The sequence below is a fragment of the Microtus oregoni genome, unplaced genomic scaffold (genome assembly GCF_018167655.1).
Source record: "Microtus oregoni isolate MIOR12 unplaced genomic scaffold, Mior012 000022F_ref0000154, whole genome shotgun sequence".
NCBI classification, from domain to species: Eukaryota; Metazoa; Chordata; class Mammalia; order Rodentia; family Cricetidae; genus Microtus; species Microtus oregoni.
In genome coordinates, this window is record NW_024543081.1 from 7739062 (window position 1) to 7761348 (window position 22287).

At 50.7% G+C, this 22287-nt stretch overlaps 1 protein-coding gene across 1 annotated transcript; it reads right to left on the reverse strand.

Annotated features, from left to right (window-relative positions):
• Window positions 1–3540: 3540 nt before the first annotated feature.
• On the reverse strand, window positions 3541–21479 carry Gtse1 (G2 and S-phase expressed 1). Its single transcript, XM_041672300.1, has 12 exons — window positions 21439–21479; window positions 21146–21232; window positions 19399–19456; window positions 18661–19291; window positions 16820–16975; window positions 14735–14861; window positions 13137–13514; window positions 7485–7557; window positions 5901–6137; window positions 4912–5110; window positions 4295–4510; window positions 3541–3978 (listed from the first exon to the last, which is right to left on the reverse strand). The coding sequence occupies exons 2-12, from the start codon at window positions 21222–21224 to the stop codon at window positions 3895–3897; spliced, it is 2238 nt and encodes a 745-aa protein (XP_041528234.1). The 5' UTR covers window positions 21225–21232; window positions 21439–21479; the 3' UTR covers window positions 3541–3894.
• Window positions 21480–22287: the final 808 nt, after the last annotated feature.

Consider the following 22287-nt stretch of genomic DNA (forward strand, 5'->3'; position numbering starts at 1 on the left):
TCCGGGGCGTCCTCAACTCTTCACCCGGCCGGAAACGTGCTCCGCCCACCCTGCGTTCTGCCCGCCTTCTGGTTCCGCGCGGCGGGTTGGCTGAGACAGGCTAGGCACGTCGCCTCCCGGAGAGGTCGAGGATGAACTGGGCGGGCCGAGCTTCCCAATCGCTGCCCGCTGCTCCGCCTTTTCTTTTGCGCTCCGCTGTCCTCCCGGGTGAGCTGCACTAGAAACAGCCTTCACTCTGGCTTGAGATCCTGGCTGCACAAGGGCGAGGACACCGTGTTGTGTCTGGAACTGGCTTCTTATGGTGACCTGCTAGAGGGACTGGACTGTCACTACGTTCCCAATGAGTTTTAGACAGACTAGATTTTTTTTTTTTTTTTTTTGAGAGCTGGCATCGGGTCCTCCTGGGGTGCAAATGCCTGAAACTGCTGCAGCCGCAGAGGGTGCAGAGGTCAGTGGACAGAACAGAGTGGACTGTTAGTAAGGCTTCCCTAGCTGCTCGGTCGGCTTGTTGGAGTACGCGATGGGAACATGGTTAGGAGGCCCAGTGAGCTGAGGATGAGCCACAGCGGGTAGAAGTTGAGTTGAACCTGGTGCTGTGGCCTTGGACTTAAGAGTGCACTCGGGAGGCAGAGGCAGGCAGACCTCTGAGTTCGAGACCAGCCTGGTCTACAGCGCCAGTTCCAGGACAGCCAAGGATACACAGAAAAAACCTGTCTTGGCGCGCGGGGAGGGGGGGGAGGATGTCTCATGGGCCATTCTTGGAGGATGAACTCTGATGAGTGGATGCCTTTGGGATCTCGGATTGCAGCTGTGGCTTTTTCTGAATTCATTGTGGGGAGCCAGGCACCTGGCAGCTGGTGGGGGGCTGCTGGAAGAAACAGGTGCTGAATATGTATGGGGGGAGTAGGGTATGAGCAAAGTCAAGTAGGAGACTTGGGCAGGCAAGAAGGCAAAGGGTCGTGCCTGTGGAGTGTCCCAGCCAAAGATAACACACAAGTCGGCCTAGAGTACTGGGACCTCCCTTCTTAGGTGTGGGCCTTTAATATAGCAAGCCTCACTTTCCCTGTTAGAGCTGGTGATAGGACCAACCACAGAGTATCAGAAGCCTGACAAACTTACAACCTCTGTTGTCCTAGGTAGAGTTTTTTGGCAACTTGACCCAAGCTAGAGTCATCTTGGAAGAGGGACCATCAATTGAGAAAAAGCTTCCATTAGATTGGCCCTTAGGCAAGTCTGTGGGATTTTCTAATTTTGGTTGTGAGCCTAGCCTTTAACAGCTGAGCCATCTCTCCAGCCTTTGGGATTTTAAGACTTTTTAAATTTTTATATATATGGGCCAGGCGATGGTGGCGCACGCCTTTAATCCCAGCACTCGGGAGGCAGAGACAGGCGGATCTCTGTGAGTTCGAGACCAGCCTGGTCTACAGAGCTAGTTCCAGGACAGGCTCCAAAGCCACAGAGAAACCCTGTCTCAAAAAAAAAAAAAAAAAAAAAAAAAAAAAACCCTGTCTCTAAATTTTTATATATATGAATGCTCTATCTGCATGTACACCTTTATGCCAGAAGAGGGCATTAGATCCAACTACAGATGGTTGTGAGCCGCCAAGCATGGTTGCTGGGGCTTGAACTCAAGCTCTCTGGAAGAACAGCCAGGGTTCTTAGCTGCTAAGCCATCTTCCAACCCCTGGGGACGGGATTTTCTTGATTGACTGATGTAGGAAAGCCTAGATCACTGTGAGCAGGGCCACCCCTGTGCAGGTGATCTTGGGTTGTGAAAGAACTAAGCAAGTCACGGGGAGCAAGCCAGTAAGCAGCATTTCTCTATGGTCTTTGCTTCAGTTCCTGTTTTGAGTTCCTATTCTAACTTCTCTTCAGGTTGGACTGTGTTTAAGATGTGCAAACCAAATAAAAAAACCTTTCCTCCCCAGCTGCTTTTGGTCAGTGTTTCATTACAATAGAAAACAAAGTAGGACATGCCTTTCTGATTAAACACATAAACCTATAGTTCTAATAGTCTGCAGTATAATTAATACACCATGGACCAGCTGTGGCCAAGGTGACATCACAAAGTGCTGCGTGGCAACAACACAAAAGGCACGTAAATCTCAGAAACACTGACCCTAGCCGGGTGGGGGTGGGGTGGGGTGGTGGCACATACCTTTAAATCTCAGGACTCAGGAGGTAGAGGCAGGTGGATCTCTGAGTTTGAGGTCAACCTGATCTACAAGGCTAGTTCCAGGACATCTAGGACTGTTACACAGAAAAACCCTATCTTCAAATAAAAAAAAAAAAAAAGAGGAGGAGGAGGAGAAAGAGGAGGAGGAGGAGGAAGAAGAAGAGGAGGAGGAGGAGGAGGAGGAGGAGGAGGAGGAGGAAGAAGAAGAAGAAGAAGAAGAAGAAGAAGAAGAAGAAGAAGAAGAAGAAGAAGAAACACCATCCGGGAAGGTGAAGGTTTAGTTATCCGCCCATGTACTTCATGCCAGTCTCCAACCCGTGTCACAAAGCTGATCCTTTGAACAGCCAGCTTAGGATGTGTAAAAAACAAGGACTTAGGAAAGCTGCCTTTGAGCATCTTCAGAGGGTAAAGCAGATTATAACACAGGCCACCAACATCAGATGTCCTGGTAGATAAGAGCAGAGCCCAGCCACATTAGGGAAAGGCACACAAGGGCTGAGCCAGAGCTAAAGGCTAAGTAGTCACCGAGTGAACACTACCAAGATAGCCTGGTTATTATGGGTTAATATATTTTCCCCACCAAACACCCCACTGTACCCTAAGGGAAATGCAGCCCAGCCCCTAATGCAAACCCAATACTTGCTTAATGAGTTCAATTCCATGTTTAGTTTTTCCCATGTGGAAGGAGGATTAGATCTGGGAAGGTGAGGGCACTTTAAAGTGCTAATGCTCAGGACTCCAGAACTTCCCGCCCACTGGGAAACCATCTTCCATCCCTCCAGGGAATGCAGCATGCAGGATCTATGTTAGATGGACGGACAGATGCAGCAATGCCGTGTGAAACCCCCTCACTTTGTCCTGCTGATGCCGTAACCATACTCCAGCTAGCAGCTTTGCATTCAACACATAACCAGAGAATGAGAGACCCATCCAGACTTCTTTCTCCCAACTGTGGACAGTGAGAGGCTCCAGACAGTGCTTTCTGCTGTCATCCGTAGGTCAGTGGCTTCCAGGTAGCTAGTCTTTCTGTAGCAAGTGAGGCTTCAAGCATGGGACTGGCTTTCCAGTGACCTTCTTCCCAGTGTCCCACATCATCTGGTTGGTGTGTGCTCAGAAGTGACCCAGGGAAGAGAGCGGCAGGCTCAGGGGCTGTCACTTTGAAGCGACCCTCCTTCACAGCTCAGAGCAGCCTGTGAAAGGTGTGCCCCTTAGACTACTGCATCAGACCTTGCCGACTGTATCAACAATGCAGGTTATTAGGCCTGCACAGATGACGGGCTGGTGTACCTGGGGTGGACCAGAGACTGATATTTATACCAATTTTATTTCCCTACATTTTTGAAAATTAAGGTTGGATAATGAGAGTCTTCTATAATGTCTGGAGAGATGGAAACAGCTCCCCATGTCCAAACATCAAGTGTGAAAATCAAGCATATTTTAATGTACTTTATAATTTAATTTAAATCTAGAATATTTAACTTTTCAAACAAATTTAAGTTTACAGTCATTAGCTATTTTACATACAAAAGAATCAAGGCAGGGAGCGGGGCAGCCAGAGGTGGACTGCTTAGGTCCACAGTGGGAACCCTACCTGGGCGCCACTCCAGACATAAGCAGGATAACAGGCCTCCCCCCAGTCAAATACAATTCCTTCCAATGTTCATGTCTACGGTCTGAGGACACGACAGAGGTAAACCGAAGGGCAGAAGGTGCTCTACTCAGAACTTGAGCAGTGGTGAGTCCACATTTTCTTTGTCAGCCTCAGGGCTCAGCTGAATCAGTGGGGGGTCCAGGTCGATCAGCTGGAAGAGAACGGATAGCAAGGTGAACACAGCTGTCTGGGAGGCCACGGAGACTCAAGCACCGTGTCTAAGACTCTTAGACCCTCACACGCATAAGCACTGTGGGACTCCCTGACACAGCGGGCAGGAACGTGTGGTGCTAGGGACCTGACTGCTGTCCTGAGAGCTCCTCTAGGTCTAGCAAGATGCCTGAGGGCAATGGGTGACCGCAGAGAAGCCAAGCGACAAACCCTGTGAGCCCCAAGGGCACCATGCAGGGCCCAGGTCAGACAGCATCCTGGGCTGAAGTCAGTATGGATGCCCTGCCGCTTCTCACCTGCCCAAGCTCAGCCTTCGGCGGTTTCCCCACATTGTTTCTGGCCATGTTTGGAGTGTTCATTATAAGGTCCATCAGGGACCATCTGCTGGGTCCCAAAGCCATGTTCGACTCAGGGGTGTTGCTGAAGTCGATGAGAGGGTGGTCAGATAGGTCTCTGCCCCCTGCTTCAGGAGTGATGGTCAGCTGGTCCAGCTTTATGTCCACGAGAAGATCCTAGGCAGGGCATGGAGAGAGGGAAAGTCTAGTACTATGTTGGTGCCCAGCAACCACCCTGGGAAGCCAGGCTTTGCCTATGGCCTGGACTCACAGCTTGGAGCCTAAGGGAAAGGTTGGAGGGTGCACAGAGTGGGAGTAAGCTCCCCGCTGGGCAGTGCACCCCTTCCCAGAACTAGTAGGGAGCTTCAGCCTGCTCCCATCCCTGGCCTCTGACCCCCAACCAACTCCCTTGTCAAACCTTTCTTTAGTTCCCAGTCCTAAGCTCCCCCGAGTCTGCTGGAACCATAGGCCCAGCCATGGGGGAGGGTAAAGGGGGAAGGGGAAAGGGACCTAGGAGTCTCTGTCCATGGCTTTTCGTGCATCTCAGAGGGCTCCTAACTGCAACCAGCTCCATGTACCTCGCTGGGGCTTGTGTTTTCTTGAGGCTCTGCTTCACCCTGAGCTGTGCCTGTGGTGCAGCCCTGGGAAGGAGGAAAGTCACTCTTCTCTGGAGAAAAGTCAAGTGCTTGAGGCACGGAGGACGGAGGGGAAGAGCTCTCATCTGAGAATAGGCCTCGGCCCTGCCCATTGCTGCTGCTCTCCTGTATTGGCTCCGCTCTGGAGGGTGGGGGAGAGAAAATACCTTTCCTCAGCCATGAAAGCAGTCTCTGAAGCAGCACCTGGACCAGGGGCCAGAGGCCTAACTCTGAGGACACCCTCAATGGGCAGGAGGACCAAGCATTGCCAGGGCACCTTCCACTTCTGATTCTATCAGTCTAGCCTCATACCTTGTGTCCGCGTCAGCCCTTTTCTCTAGAGCCACTAAATTACACAGGAGGGGCTCTAACTCTGCCCACAGGCTGTAGCTAGCCCCACCCCACCCCAGGCCTAGGTGAGCCACGTGCTTGCCTGCCCGAGTGACCCTCCCCACTGCTCTCTCAGGAGACCAGGTCCTTCGCTCTGGCCAGGTTGGAAGCCCAATCTGCCTTGCACTAACAGCTACACCTGGCATGCTGTGTTTCCCTCAAGCCCAGACCCCTCGGCACCTAGCACACCCCTAAAGCACCTGATGACGCAGAACTGAATGAACTGTGGAAACCGGGAATAGCAACAATATCCACAAATCAGAACCGAATACCTTCTTTTTCATGGTGTATGGGCTTTACAACAACCCGAGAAGAGTTCCTTTCATATTATACTTAAAACACACACTCACACAACACATACATGGCACACCAGACCACACACACACACACACACACACACACACACACACACGCTGAGCTTTGTGCTCCACTGAGCTTATTTTCCTGTTTCTCCTATCTGCTGCCTGCACCTTCCCAGCACAGGAGACCCTGAGGTCTGGGGAACTAAAGACAAAAGCTCACTCGATCCTTGTTTTTTTTACCTGACTGTGGACCTTCTCCTGGGTTCAGAAGAAAGTCTCCGGGCAGGCACACACAGTGGGGATGCCAGAGCCCTGGGCATGGACTGAGGTGCCATTAATGGAAGGCCAGAGAGGCGCCGACTGGCAGGTGTGGGCAGCACTGACATCCGTCTTGCACTCACAGGAGTCCTCACACCGCTAGGCAGTCCTTGTGAAGTGGGCCCCAATGAGCGCCTCACAGGAGTGCTGCTAATGACTCTGGGGAAGACAGGGATATTGTCAACAGACACTGAAGTTGAACGGGCAGCCAGGGAGTCTGAGCGGCTCTGTTCTTGAGAAGGGACTCAGGCATGGACCGGACTCAAGGACGCTGGCAGCCTCCATGAGACCTTGGATGAGTTCCAGGTTCCTCTGCAAGCAATGCCTCCACCCTATCCCACAGGTAACCAGAACAGCCTTGAACACGGCTGCATTCATGGTATCATCCACAAAAGAGTCGGAAGGGACTTGAGGAGATACTCATGCGGTAGATTTTCTCTGGGCTCCCATCAGACTCCGGCTAAGAGGTGAACTAATGGTTGTCTTCACCTCTTGCCCAGTCATCCCCAGGCTTATGAGGTGAGAGCAGAGTCAGGGAACTCAGCATTTCCTGGCAGCGCCCATGCCTTAACCACCATCTGTCCCAAATGTTACTTTGTTGTTGTTCTTAAACCAGAGGCTGAGTCAAGTCAATTATTACCAGTTATGGATTAAATGTTTGCATCCCCAAATTCTTATGTTAGAAGCCTGGCCCCCAAGATGATGACATAGGAGACAGGTCCTCTGGGAGGTGATTAGGTCAGAAGGCAGAGCCTCAATCAACAGTATTAGTAACATTATAAACAAAGTCCCCAACACCATGTTTGCCCTTCCATGTGAAAACAGGATATGCCGAGCAATGGACCCACAGACACTCAATCTGTAGATGCCCTGATCCAGATGACCAGGCTTCAGAACTGCCACACACCCGTTTAAATCCCAGATGCCCAGCATGGTGGCACAAGCCAATAAGAATAGCAGGGAAGGAGGAGGCAGGAAGATTGAGATTAGCTCAAACAGTTTTACATAGAGAAACCCACACACACACACCGGCCCCGACTCATAACTAAACAAAAACTAGGTGTTGGTATGCCTGTTACAATAGCCCCAGATGTGATGAAGCAGTTCTAGGACACACTACTAACATAGAGCCCTGGCAGGCCTAGAGTCACCGACCAACTCTCCCATCCAAAGACAACACCTGTGTTCTTCAGAGTCTGGAAACAAACTTTAAACAGCATGAGCTGAAAGATGGGCTCCCCACACAAGGCAATTCAGGCATGAGGGGTGCTCTCAACTCAAGCTCCCACCGCTGCCGAGGGCCAAGCCCACTGTCCTACCCATCTTGCTATTGCGGACTGGAGCTTGTGGCAGACCTAGCTGTGTCCACAATAGCAGGATGGGTAGGGCAGTGTGACAAAAGCCTGCACCTCAGAAGCTTGACCTGCAGCCCAGGCAGCACTCCCCGGAGCCTGCAGACACACAGCAGTTCTCAAAAGGCGAAAAAGGAGGCAATCTGTTAGCTACCTGCTAGTTGGTGTCCAGGACTGCAGCCGATGTGTCCGCGAGAACTTTGGGGTCACGCCATCAATTGACTCGCCTAAGAACAGGAGAGAAGAGAGCCATGTGGGAAGCCTGGCATGTGCCCTTACCTGGGCACTCTCCTTTAAATGTCCCCACTTTCCTAACCGTCCATGTAAAGTACAGATAGAAGGTCAGATAAGACACACAAGGAAACCCTCTTAAGACCCCAACTGAGCCATGGGCTGGGTCTGATGCTGAGAACCCTCTGTACCATTATGCCAGTCCCTTTAGCTGGCCTGGGTTTGAGTTAAGTGGCAGGCTCATCCCAAGTCTCCCGCGCCTGTCAGGCTGCTTCCTGCATTCCCATGCATGTGGATACCGTGTGGATAGAGTCCCAGGCAAGCCAGCGAAGCCTACCGCACCTTCACATCCCAGAGCTGTGGCATCCCTAGCTCAGAGACACATTACATACACCGTCTACAAGTGATAAGGGTCTCCAGGTGGATGCCTCAGCTGGTATTTGACAGGCATCAAGCAGAGTCAGAATTCAGGGTGGGCTCACCAGTCACTGAGCAAAGCCCAGCATAACCCAGATGGCTGTCACACCACGTCCCTCTACCACATGATTCTAGATGAAACACAAACTTGTCTCTCATGATCCTAAGAGTCAATCCGGGAACCCAAAGACCCAGGAGCCAGGACCTCCATGTATTATCTGGCTGTCTCAGAAGCCATGGGTAAAGTGGCTATCACCAGAATCCTTAGCCCTAGACACCAAAGGGGCCCATCTCAACAGACCAGCTGAAGCTCCTAGGTCACCACCAACCACACTCCTGTCACCCTCTGCACCCCAGCAGCTCTGCAGCACCCCCCGCCCCCGTCATGAACTGCTCTAAGCTTCTCACCTCACTCCTCCTCCAGTCCTGCCCTAGCCCCCACTCTTCAAATCCACATCAAAGAGTTGCCTGTGCCTGTACCACCTCCACCCCTGTTTTTAAAACTGCTGTCAAGGTGATTTGATAAGTGTTACCAATGAGGGGTGCATCTTGGGGAGAATGCAGGTCTCCTGCCACCTCCACCCGAGCTGGTCCTGGAAGCCTTTGCCAGCACCCTTATAAGTCGCATACTTCTCTGCTGCCATTTCATTTCCAAAAGCTTCTCAATGCCATGAGAGTTTCTGCCTTATTCCTTTGGGCTCTGTGCTGGCTAGTTGTAGCTCAGCTTGACACAAGCTAGAGTCAACTGAGGAGGGAACCTCAATTAAGAAAACACCGGTAAGGCATTTTCTTAATTAGTGATTGATGGGGAGGGCACAGCCCATCATGGGTGGTGGTGGTCCTGGATTCAATAAGAAAGCAGGCTGAGCAAGGCATGAGGAGCAAGCCAGGAAGCAGCACCCCTCCATGGCCTCTGCATCAGCTCCTATCTTCAGGTTCCTGCCCTGCTTGAGTTCCGGCCTTTACTGCCTTTGATGAACTGTTACATGGAATTGTGAGTGAAATAGCATCCATGCCCTGCAGCCTGCTTTGGTCACGGTGTTTCAGCACAACAGCAACCCTGAGGCTCCAGACCACTCACTACCACTGAGCATGCTACTGCCTCTCTGCACCCTGGCAGCACCCCACCGTCAGGAGCCACTCAGTGTCTCACCTCACTCCTCCTGACAGATGTACCCAGCAGGGCCATGGGTGTCCCCATACCCTCATCTACTCAGACTTTGATTCAGGGGAAAAAATAAACCACCTCCTCCTCTTTCTTCTTTAACAAAGCCAATGTTTGGGGCTTGCAGTAGGATCTATCCCAGCTGCATTCTCAGTACTCTGTCTTCCCTCTCTTCTAGGAGCTCAAGAGCCTTTCTGCCACGGGACCTTTACAGCATCATGTTCTCGGCCCAGAATGTTCTCTTTGGGTTACTAGTGGCTGCCTCCTTACTGGACTTTTGATCTCAGCTCAGCACTGCTGTTTGGAGAGATTATTCTGGCCAGCCAGAAGGACCACTCCAACTGTGACTCCTAATCTTTGTCAAAACGCAGGAGAGAGGGGCTGAAGAGATGGCTCAGCGGTTAAGAGCATTGCCTGCTCTTCCAAAGGACCTGAGTTCAATTCCCAGTAACCACATGGTGGCTCACAACCATCTGTAATGAGGTCTGGTGCCCTCTTCTGGACTACAGGCACACATGTAGACAGAATATTGTATACATAATAAATAAATATTTAAAAAAAAAAAACACGGAGAGAGAGACAATGGAGGAGTAGCTTCCATCAGGCTGGTGCAGCAAAGGGCCTAGGCCTGGAAGCTGCGTGGGCCTAGGCCTGGAAGCTGCGTGGGCCTAGGCCTGGAAGCTGCGTGGGCCTAGGCCTGGAAGCTGCGTGGGCCTAGGCCTGGAAGCAGCGTGGGCCTAGGCCTGGAAGCAGCATTCCTATGTGGTCTTTGCTCGAGTTCCGGCTCTGACTGTGATGCGGAAGTGAAAGCTAAATACACTCAAGGTGCGTGGTGTTTCTCAAAGCAACAGAAAGCAAACTAGAAGTGTCTTAGTTATTCTTCTACTGCTGTGAAACAGCATGACCATGGCAACTGACAGAGGAACTCAGTTAATGGGGCTCACAGTTTCAGAGTCCACGTCCACCATGGCAGAAGCATTGCAGCAAGGCAGGCGCTAGAGTAGTAGCTGAGAGCTCACACCTGAGCCACAAGCTTGAGGCAGAGAGAGATACCTGGGAATGGCACGGGCTTTCAAAATGTCAAAGCTCACCCTCCGGTGACACACCTCCTCCAACAAGGCCACTCTGTAATCCTTCCCAAACAGTTCCACCACCTGGGAGCCAATTATTCAAATATACATGCCAATGGCAGCCATTCCCATTCAAACCACCATGCCAAAGCACCAGTCAGTCTGTCGCCAACCTTTCTTGTTCCACTGCACTGAAGATCTGAAAGGACACTTCCTTGATAGGAGCCAAGTCTTCTATTAAATGTAAACGTGGGCTGGAGATGGTTCAGCGGCTAAAAGCACTAGCAGCTCTTTCAGAAGACCTAGGTTAGATTCCCAGCACCCACATGGCAGCTCACAGTTGTGTATAATTCTGGTCTCTACACTAGGCATGGAATACACAAGGTGTACACATATACACTCAGGCCAAACAATCACACACATAAAGATGCTCAGCAGAGGCCTCAGTCTGGGGTTTTGTTTTGTTTGGAGACAGGGCTTCACTCTGTAGCCCATGGTAGTCTAAAACTTGTGCTCTCCTGCCTCAGTCTCCCTCATACTGGGATCACTGGCAGAAGCCACCATGCACAACTTTTTCACTTTTCCCTTCCCTGTTTCTTCTTCTCCTTCCTCCTCCTCTTCCTTCTGTTGTATTTTTGTTTTTGAGGTAGGGATTGCAGCTCTAGTTACCCTGGAACTCCCTCTGTAGACCAGGCTGGCCTTGAACTCAGAGATCCACCTTCGTCTGCCTCCCTATTTCTTTCTGAACTTTCCATTAGAAAAAGAAAATGATGAATAGGAGGCCGAAACCAACCAACCACGAGTCGACAGAGCGGCTGCCACCATGAGCAAAAGTCCAACCTCAGATAACAGGTTTTGGTGGAGCAACTGTCTGACCGCCACAGACCAAGGAGAAAGCCTCTCACACTGACAGCTTGTGAAACCTTACTGCTCCATTGCTCTCTAGAGATTGAAAACCCCTGCCTCTGCCAACCCTGCCACTGTCGATCCTTCCCAATGCTTCTCTCTATTTTATTCATTCATTTATTTATTTATTTATTTATTTATTTATTTTGGAGACAGGATCTTATTTTGTAGTCTTGCCTCATCTGGAATTTGCTTTGTAGACTAGGAAGCTTTGAGCTCAGATCTGCCTGCCCCTGGCTCCCAAGTGCTGGGGTTAAAGGTGTCATGAAGCACCTCCTGCGAGTTGGCTCCCAAGTGCTGGGATTAAAGGTGTCATGAAGCACCTCCTGCGAGTTGTGCTCTGAACTCCAGCTGTGTCATGGTGCATGCACACACCCACAGGTAAATAGAAAATTTAAAAATTTTTTCCAATGAAGAGCTTTCTATTTCTATTTGTGTGTGGAGGTAGGGATTGAATCCAGGGCCTCAAACATTAGGAAAGGACTCTGCCACTGAGCTACAGCCCAAGCTTTAAAATGTGCTTTAAATGGGAAAAGACAAGACAGGGTTTCTCTGCAGCCCTGACTTCCCTGTAACTCACTCTGTGGACCAGGCTGGCTTCAAACTCACAGAGATCCATCTGCTTCTACCTCCCAAGCACTAGGATTAAAGGCATGTGCCACCATCGCCGAGCCATTTTGTTCTTTAATACTGTCTCACGGTATGCTCCTGGGTCCCAGAACTCATTATGTAGCACAAGCTGGTCTTGACAAAACAGGGCAGGACAGTCTTAGTGGCTGAAACAGACAGTGGCTTGAGTTTGGGGGATTGAGGTACCAGAATCTGAAAGCCAGAGAACTGGAGAGAAGCCACATAGAGAGAAAGATCTGGAAAACTCTGTGGAATCTCCTGAGTGGGCAGATACGCAGCAGCAGCAGCAGCAGCAGCATACCGTGCACAGAGAGATGCCTGAAGGTCAGCAGGAGCAACTGCTGTGCAATAGTCATTGAAAATGAATCCATTCGTTTATGCTGTGGAGCATCTGTGTACAAAGATGCGCTGCATTCTTTTATGTTGCATTTGTTTAACTCTGAAGCTGTGCTACTTCACCCATCTACAACACCTGAGTGGTCTAATGCAGAGCTGAACAGCCCAGAGCTAGGCAGGCAAGGGATTGGCAGGGCTGCCAGACAGAGAGAATAAATAGAAGGAGAACGTGGAAGGAGGAGTGAAAAAATGCAGAGAGGAGGATGCTGGAGGCTAACCATCCAGCCAGATAACAGAATAAGAAAGAAAGGAAAGATATATAGAAAGAGAAATGTAAAAGTCCAGAGACATAATTTAAAACAAGCTGGCTAGAAAAAAGTCAAGCATTCATGAGAAGTAAGTCTGTGCAAGGGTGTATTTATTGGGTGCTGGGTCCCCAAGGAATAATGAGTTAAAAAACAAAAACAACAACAACAACAAAACAAAACAAACAAAAACACAACCTAACTACAATCCCCTAGTGGAGAACAAGGGCTTGGAAACAGTTCATTCCACCCAGCCTGAGTGGACGGAACAAACTAACATGGATCTTAGAAGCTTAGAAGAGAGCTATTTGGGCAAAACCCCACATCAGTGCCAGGGCTAGACCATTCCAGATGACACTCTTCTAGACCCATCTGTGAAAGGTTAAAAAGACCAGCGTAGAGCAGGCTGGTCTGCGCATTCACTGGCTGCCAAGCTCAGACCCTTAATGAAAACACAATCCAGATGGTTATAAACAGACCCACAGAAGCAGAACCACCGATACCATCCTAACAGACTGACAAAGCTCTAACCCACCCAGGCAACAAATTAAAAGCCACAGATCCAGACATAATGACCACAGTGAAGAGCAAGCAGCAGCCCAGAAGCCATGGCTCACCCACTAGAATGGACACAGTAAGTGGGCAGAATACGCCTTGGAAAGAATGTCAGAGCTAAAGTTAAAAACAGCACTAGCCATCCTGGTAACCTCCCAAAATCTTAAAGACCAAACACACCCAGGACTTACCAATAGAGAACTGGGGGACTTTAAACAGGTTTGTATCGGTAGACGCAGCCTCTGACTTGCAGCTGAGGTAGGAGTCCTGCCGCTTTACACTGCTCGTTTTATTCAGCTGAGAAGAGGTCAGGGTGTCAGGGCCCAGCCTTGGTCCTCTTTGTTCTGGAGTCTGAGGTGGTTGGCTGAGAGGAGTCAGGATGGAGGCCTTGGGCTGCTCTACCGTTGTCTGGGCAGCATCGGCCGCTCTGGCTTGTTTGCAAGAGGCCCTGGCAGGGGCTGCTGGCAAAGCCTGATGCAGAGGGGCGGGGTCTATTTTGCCCAATTTGCTGGTGTTTGACAGAGGCAGAGAGCTGCTAGCGGGCATATTTGAAAGATCACTGGACTTTGCTGTGAAAGGAGATAATCAAGGCTAGTCACTCAAGCCAGTGTTTCCAAACACCTTAACATACCAATACACATGCACGCACGCATGCATACACGTGTGTGCGATATGACACCTCTAGATTAACATCAGCCACAGACAACACGTGGATGCCGTTAGATGATCATCAAAGTCAGGGGCAGCAGGGCACCCAGACCTGAGCTGAATGCCAGCGGAGGATCAGCAGTTACTACAATCTGCGTGTGCACTCACACAGTTGAGCTCTCCTTCGTTCACTTCCTTGCTGAGCATAGAAAGTGGACAGTCTGTCTGGTCACCTGTCCTGCCCCACCCTCATGGCTGACAGGCGCTCAAGGAGGGAAAACTTAGGACTAGGAAGTTTAGAAACCGCAATGGATAGCAAGGATGGTATCTGCTCGACGAGGAATGGACCCACTGTGGGCATCAACACAGTGAAGGCCAAAGTGAAATTTAGAGAATAATGCTGTAGCCACATCTACACCGTGTGTTAGTCCTACCAGGTCCCTTCCCACAGTCTCACCGGGCTCGATGACTCTACCATATACAACACATGGTGTCAAATCCTGAGTCAGTGGAGCAAGACTCGCCTCTCGGTGCCTAGGCAGCAGCAGGAGCTTTCCTGATCATGGACTCGTGGGCCACAGAAGGGCCCACAAATGCTCCCGGACTCACAGGAACCTTGCAAGGCCAATGATATGACTTGATTTAAAGGTAAGGACATTGAGTTCTGTTAACCACTGAGTAGCAGTCAGGACTTCAGATCAGGCTGATTCTAGAACTCTGATTTCTCACGTCTGTGACAAGCCCTCACCACGATGGCAACAATGGATATGGCCAGAATCCACAGGCAAACTCACGATAGACGCATTCCCTAGCCCCTACACCACTTCACCACTAGGTGGCAGCCTTGTCGAGGCACGTTGAATCCAAGGAAACAGGCCCCAGATGACCCAGGCCGGGGTGGCCTGACTTAGCTAGCACCTGTGCTCTGGATATCTGGCTAGTGGAGCATCCATCTCTTCTTGACACTTCAGGAGTTTGTGTGCCTCCAACTGAAACCACCATCTCCTTACTGGAGAAAGTATGCCAGGGCAGAGGGACGAATCTCTTCCTGCCCAGCCCTCAGTCCTTACCTATAATTACATAGCATCCTGTGGGCCCAAACATGGCGCTCAGGGTTCACCTGAGTGACTGATCTGCTCACCTTTGCCTGCCACTGGAGACACGCATGCACCAGACGTGAGGCTCGAAGCAGACCCTGAGGCAGAGGATTTCCTCGTGAGACTGCTGGTGTAGCCAGGTGGCTTCAACAGGGTCTTCTTCAGCCCCGACTGAGAGAAAAGTTGGAAAAAAAAAATTAGTGGGGACTTTGATATCTACATACACATTCTTTTTTTTAAAAAAAAATATTTATTTATTTATTATGTATACAATATTCTGTCTGTGTGTATGCCTGCAGGCCAGAAGAGGGCACCAGACCTCATTACAGATGGTTGTGAGCCACCATGTGGTTGCCGGGAATTGAACTCAGGACCTTTGGAAGAGCAGACAAAGCTCTTAACCACTGAGCCATCTCTCCAGCCCCTACATACACATTCTTTTTTTTGTTTTTTTGTTTTTCGAGACAGGGTTTCTCTGTGGTTTTGGAGCCTGTCCTGGAACTAGCTCTTGTAGACCAGGCTGGTCTCGAACTCACAGAGATCCGCCTGCCTCTGCCTCCCGAGTGCTGGGATTAAAGGCGTGCGCCACCACCGCCCAGCTACATACACATTCTTAAGTCTGCAAAAGTAGAATTTAAATAGAATCTTTAGTGAGACTAGAGAGATGGCTCAGCAGGAAAGCGCACTTGCTGTTGCAGAGAACCTGGATTCAATGCTCGGCACAGGGTGGCTCATGAGCATCTATCACTCCAGTTTCAGGGGATCTGATACCCTCTTCTGACCTCTTTGGGTACTGGGAACACACATGATACATAGACATACATGCAAGCAAAACACTCATGCACATAAAACAAAATCTAAAAATCTTTAAAAAAAATTTTTTTTCTATAGTAATTACCTCTATAGGAAAATTGAAGTAACAGAGTCATCCCCCAGTCTCCACAGAGCATGGCTTTGAGCACCCTGTGGACACTAACCTACGTGGGTCCTCCACATACAACAGTGTAGTGTGACAGCTGCATGGAACCTACATACATCCACCCACAGACTCACTGGATGACTCTTAATTCTAATGCAAGACTGTGGAAACCGCCACACTCACTCAACGCTGTCAAGGAAAAGCCATCCGTGTTCAGTACAAAGGCACCTCCCTTCTGAATAGTTCCTGTCTACTGGATGAATCCACAGGGGAGGAGCCCATGGACCTGGAAGGCAGACTGTGTCTAGAATGTAATGTTCAAGCCTCTGCAAGAGGAATGGACAGGAGAGCTAGCAGCAATCAAGACTGTGGGGCTCAACCTAGACCCCACTGTAGGCATAGCTTTTGGCAACTATAATAAATGATTTCTAATAGGTAGCTCAGAGTACCAGAAAGGTGACAGCCCCAATGTTAGCTCAGACTACAGAACAACACTCACGTCTCCCATAGAGGCTATGAGGGATCAGCAAGAACCGGTGGCTGGGAACCAACCGCTAGGCTCTTATCAACCCACACAGCCCAAGTGACAAAGATAGTTCAGTGCACACTGCCAGCCTCTCTCCTTTGTAACCCAGCCACCTCTTGGGATTGCTTCCAGCTTTCCTGAACTGGTGTGTGCTGGTGTGTGTGTGTGTGTGTGTGTGTGTGTGTGTGTGTGTGTGTACATGAAGACCAGAGGACAACTCCATCCTTATTTACTTTGGATACAGGGTCTTGAGGGTCTTGCTGAGTAGCTGTAGCTGGCCTAGAACCCAGTAAGTAGATCAGCTACAGAGATCCACCTGTCTCTGCCTCCAAGTGCTAGGATTAAAGGCGTGCACCACTGCCAAGCCCAGACACCTTTTTCTTTTAAAGATAGGGTCTCTCTCTGGCCTGGCACTCGCCAAGTAGGCTAAGCTAGTTGACCAGCAAGCAAGCCCCAGGGTTCCATCTTCTCTGCTCCCCCCTCCCCCCCCCAAATGCTGAGATTACAAGCACATACCACCACACAAGGCTTTTTAAATGAGTCCTAGAGATCTAACTTACGTCCACGCAAGCATTTATCAAATAAAATACCATCCCACCAACTTAATTCTAATCAAAATATACAAAACTGGCACCTTGTTGCCATGGAAGACACGTGGCAGCCCTGCAGCCCCAGCCAACTCACCTTGCTAGGAACAGGGAGGGATCGTTTGCCTGGGCGGCTCCCTCTACTGGCAGCATCTGGAGCGGTGCTGGGTTTGTCCAGGGGCACATCACTCTGGGATCCCTTTTGACTAGGCGGTTTCATCCTCTGAACACTAGTTGGTACCTCTTTTTTGAGCTGAAAATGTTAATTTGAAAGGTGAGGACTACACAGTCTCACAAGGTCAGAGCTGGCACCACTGCTCCCAACCCCTGCCAGTCAACTCCTCCGCTAGAGTGAGGGAAACAGCACAGAATGTCAGACTTGGCTTCCCCACCGGAGCCATGTCAGATGGGGACAGGCGGCTTGCAGGAAGATCTCTAAGGCTTCTCCTCTGTCAGTGAGAGCTGGGCAGTGGTGGCGCATGCCTTTAATCCCAGCATTCAGGAGGCAGAGGCAGGTGGATCTCTGTGACTTTGAGGCCAGCCTGGTCTACAAGAGCTAGTTCCAGGACAGGCTCCAAAGCTATAGAGAAGCCCTGTCTCGAAAAACCAAAAAAAAAAAAAAAAAAAAAAGAATGTCAGTGAGGCAGCCCAAGGCCCAGTGTGGTGGCACATGTCTTTAATCCCAGCACTTGGACACTGAATTCAACAAGGCCAGACAGCTACATAGTGAGACCCTGTCTCAAAAACAGACAAACAAGAGCCCCAGTGAGGAAGCTGGCTCAGTCACACATGTTCTACATATGAGTGCAAAGTCACCGTCTACCACAGTAACGGCTCAGCCGCGGTGAGGCTTTCGGGCCAAGTGCTGAAAGCCACACAGTCTCTGGCCTGCAAGGCAAAGAGCAAATTCCTGACCTTTTCGGGGACAAGGGCTCCAGGGAGCTGCTTCATGTGCACACAAGCAGCAAGGGTGTCAGGAAGGCACAAGCGGCGGCTTCAGTGTGAGAGTGTTAACAGTTATGCTTTCTTTAGTGCTTCATGAGACATGAGACATTAAGCAACCGCCTGGAAGACATGCCCAGTGACACCGCAATTCTCACTAAAACGCTAGCCCATTATGTGGCTATGTGCCCATTGTATTTCTCTGCTCATCTGGATCGGCAACCATGAATTGCTGCTGCTGTGAGCACCTATGCTGAGCTGATGTGGGCCACACCCACAACCCTTCCTGGTACCCTGCAGGTGCTGTGACCCCAGCCCTGCCCCACCACCATGCATGGATCACACGCAAATCCTGCTCCATGTCCACGTGTGCTGCTAGCAGATTCCACCCAGAGCATCCTGGACCCTGGGGGAACAGACACAGTCAGCAGAGGCCTTATAGATGGGGAAAAGGATGTGTAGGGCTTCACCGTCCCACAACCTCCCCAAGCCATTCCTTTTACAATGGCGCTGGTGCGGGACATCACGACAGGTGCCACCCTAGGACACCTTTACTCTGCATCTCTTCTCTGAAGCCCCTCTTCCGAACAAGAACAGAGCAGGCAAACCTGGAAGCAAGCTGTCTCTGCCATCTGTCCTTCTGTCTACCCCCAACCAAGCCTCCAGGACCCTGAGTTTCTAGAGCTGGTCAACTGCCAACTTGTCTACTGCCGCTTCCCTGACAGCTCGCACATGCAACGCCAGGAAAGAAAGGTATAAAGTCGAAGCCCCAGGGAACTAGAGCCCAACTTGGGGGTCAGTGCTTATCCAAGGGGCTCATGCTGGGCAGCTCCCCATCACTGTTCCCTGCACTGTCCGGATCCTGGCTCTACTCCCAGGCTCTCCAATCCTGAGAGTGGCAGGCCCTCCCATGAAGCTTCCACAGCAGGGCATGGGCTGAGAGGCGGGGAGATGGGGAGCTGTGTCCCCCGGACTGTTGCTATGTGTTTTGTCTACCTTCTCTGTGGCCAGGTGAGGAGGTTTTCCTCTTACAGGCAGAGCTCGGGGTGGCTGCAGCTTGCTGGTGATCCTCCTCCTCAGAGGCCCAGCCTGATGTGGAGGTTGGGAGGTCCTTGCCTCCCCTGGCAGCGGCTGAGAGGAGCAGGGCAGATCCTGGTTGCTCTGGGTCTCAACAGGGCCAGCTGGGACAGGAGAACTGGGCAGGGCTGGAGACGCCAGCAGCTGGGTCTCCCCTAAGAGAGGCTGTACCCCTGAAGATGGCAGGCAAAATGTCTCTCTTTTCAGTGACGTGGGGCTTTTCTCTCTCTTCTGTTCTTTTTCAAAGAGACTTATCTTTAACTTTGAGTCTTGCAGAAATCTTTCCACGCCCTGGCTCCCAGGATTTTGGGGCTTGGCAGCCTGGGCCACCTCTCTTCGGCTGTGGCTTTCTATCTGCAGGGCCAGTAAGTGGGCTTCTTTGTACACCTCTACAAACTTCTCCCCGGTGAGAGGGCTCCAGGTGAAAGGGCTGCCAGAGGCTGCTGCAAGAGCCTGCTCAGGAACCTGGCTGCCTAGGCGCAAGCTGGCAGCAATGCATCTTTCTTTATGTCCAGCAGCCCCAAAAAAGACTTCATCATCTTCGTTTGCACTGTGTTTAAAGAAAAGGATTAACAGCGATGAGTTACGCTAGCATTCAGATAAAGGGCTTTAGTGACTGCATCTGCCCGGGGACAGGAAGAAAATGCATTTGTTTACCTTGAAGAGGACAAGGAAAGGTCGAAATCAAACTTTTCATCTTCCAAAAGAACAATGTCTAGAGGGTAGAGGGAAAAGTCCACTGTTACTTGGGGCTAGGATAAGACGGGAAAACATCACCAGGTCTGCTGGTTTCACAGCTGCTCTACAGTTTCATGCTGAGAAAAGGAAGAGATGGTGGCTGGAGCTCGATCCCTTTTCCTGGGGAACTCAAGTCCACGCTCAAGTTCTGAGTGTGCCGAACCAACCCAAAAGCACAGAACCTTGCTGCTGTGATAGAGTCTACACATCCCCACAGAGCGTTCTGGGGGTTTCCGAGGGGGCTGGCTCACCTTCAGGCACAGGGGTATTTCTTAAAGACCACCTACTTCAGCTCCCCCGGATTTAAATTACAAGACACTTATCTATCTATCAACAATGAGTTCAAGGACGGGTCAAACTCACAGTAGAGACTAAGTACGTGTGGACCACTGCTCCTTGGATCCGTTCCTGGGTCACTCTGCCCGCCACCCAGTCCATATTCCTAACAAAGCCTTGGTTGGCCCAACTCCCTCTAATAGACCAGCAACTTCCCAATCGTATTTAAGGTCTACTCCACTACAGGGAACCTATATGTGGTACTGTAGTTCAAAGCAGAAAACTGTGGCTGAAGGCGGTCATAGGCTCCAGTGGGGACTCCATTGCTGTTGTGCTAAACAGATATATCTGGTAAGCTACCTCCTCAACAACTCTGTTTACGCCCATAGATTACTGTAGTGCCAGCCTTGGTCTGGGAACATTCTTGTAGTAGGCATCAGTTACTGTACGAAGCAGTCTCACAAGGGGTCAAGGTGAAGAGAAAACAAAACCTGCCAAGATATAGAGACTCCGTGCTTAGTCCTAAAGGGAGAAAATAATTGTAAACCTGTATTAGCCCTCCAAGACTCAGAGAGCCAAATTACTGTCCACCAAGACTGATGACTTAAGTTCAAAGCCCTGGGACCCACAAGACAAAAGGAGAGTTCTTTAATGCAAGGTGTTTTCTGAGCTTCCACACAAGCATGTGCACCATGGCCCCTCCTCCAAAAATTCATAAATGCTAAGAGTTTTTTCGTTTCTCTTTTCTTTCTTTTTTGAGACAGGGTTTTTCTGTGTAAAAGCCCTGGCTGTCCTGGAACTCAAAGATCCACCCGCCTCCGCTTCCCTAGTGCTGGGATTAAAGGCATGCACCACCACTGCCCAGCAGGAATTTCTTTTCAAAGAAAGAATCTGCCAGCACTCATGCAGCAGAAGCAGATGGATCTCTGCATGTTCAAAGCCAGCCAGGTCTACAAAGTGAGTTCCAGGCTACAAAGCGAGATCCTGACTCGAAAGACAAGCACAAAACAAAAAGAAAGAGGTGGAGTGTGGTGGTACACTGTCCTCTGCGCATGAGGAAGCTTGTTGTCATTTTGATGTCACAGCATCTGTGATTACCCACAGTAAATTCTCAGAAGACTGCGCCCAGTAATGCCCTTCTGGAAGTGGGGGAGGGGTACAAGAGGTTCCTCTGAAGATGTGTAACTGGTTTACAATTGCTGGGGGAGGGGGCCCTCTTCTTTGGTGGTGTAGCTGTAAGTTGCTAATGTCCCTGTAAGTGACCCAGTTAAATTCATTAGCTTACCAAATCAGACTTGTTCATTTCTTTGGTCTGTTGTGGTCCTCTATTCTATTTGGGGCGACTAGGAATAGCTTGAACTCCACAGTCGCACAAACAGAAAGGACCTACCTTCCTTACTACCAACATCCATCTTCACCTCTCTCGCCTGGCTGGCCGAAGGTACGTCGCGGCCGTCTCCTGCTTCCATGAAGATCGCTGCAGGAAGAAAGGGGACCAAAGGGTGGGAGCATGTCAGAGGCAAGCCCCAGCTTGCTCCAGGTCGCCCAGACACAGTGCGCCCCGAGGCGGGGTAACGGATTCCTGACTCTGAGCTGCAGAGCAGGCCCGGCAGCCCGTTCTCTTCGGCCTCAGAGGCGCGAGCCCGGGTTCCCCACTGTCTCTACCTCGTGCGCACTACTTACCCCCTAACCTTTCACTCGGAGGGCCGAGAACCCAGCTGGTGTTCCGCCACGGGTTTAAAAGCAGCGCTGGCCTTCGCCGGTCGCCGATTGGCCGGTTTGAACAGGGAGATGCTCTCGGTGCACCTTGGGAATTGTAGTCAGAGTGCTGATGTGCGCGACCAATGCGCACGCACAAGGAACTCCAAGCCTCGGATTGGCTCAGCTCGGTGTCGGACACTCCCATCGGAGGTGTCCGTGAGTCTTCTCCCCAGCAAACACCGGGAGGATATTTGCGTTCCGCCTGTGTCTGTGCTAGCAACTGGGCGGAGGCGGTGAGGGCGGGGTATGGAGAATGGCCAGGCAGCTGGGAAGCAGTTTGTCTTGACCACCACTCTCTTCATTCAGTGCTTGTCTTGGCATCCCTGACACTTCCCTTGCGTCCGGAGACTCTCCCTCTGCAGCCTGAGATCTCGCTCCTGTACTCTGATGTTCTGGCCCTCCCTCTCACCCTCCTCCCCCACTAGATCCCCTGATCTTGGGCTGTTTCTGTAAACTGGTGAAGAGTGACGAAGAGCGGAGTCAGCCACAGCACATCCTAGCCGCCAGTATCAAGAGCCTTTGGATAGCACTGATCAGAAAGCTGGCTTCAAGGTCGTTTAACTGAAGGAGGCCATCAGTTTGGTTGTCTGCAGATTTTTGTCTATGCAAGCTGGCTTTGTTGTGCCCAAGTTTTCCCACCTGCCAGGGATAGTGACCAGTTCAGTGTGACCTGCACTATAGCTAGAGTTCTAAGAGCCAGGCTTTCTTGATTCATGCCCAAGAGGACAGACAGAACCCCAGTGGCTGGTGCATCTATGGTCAAAACCTCAA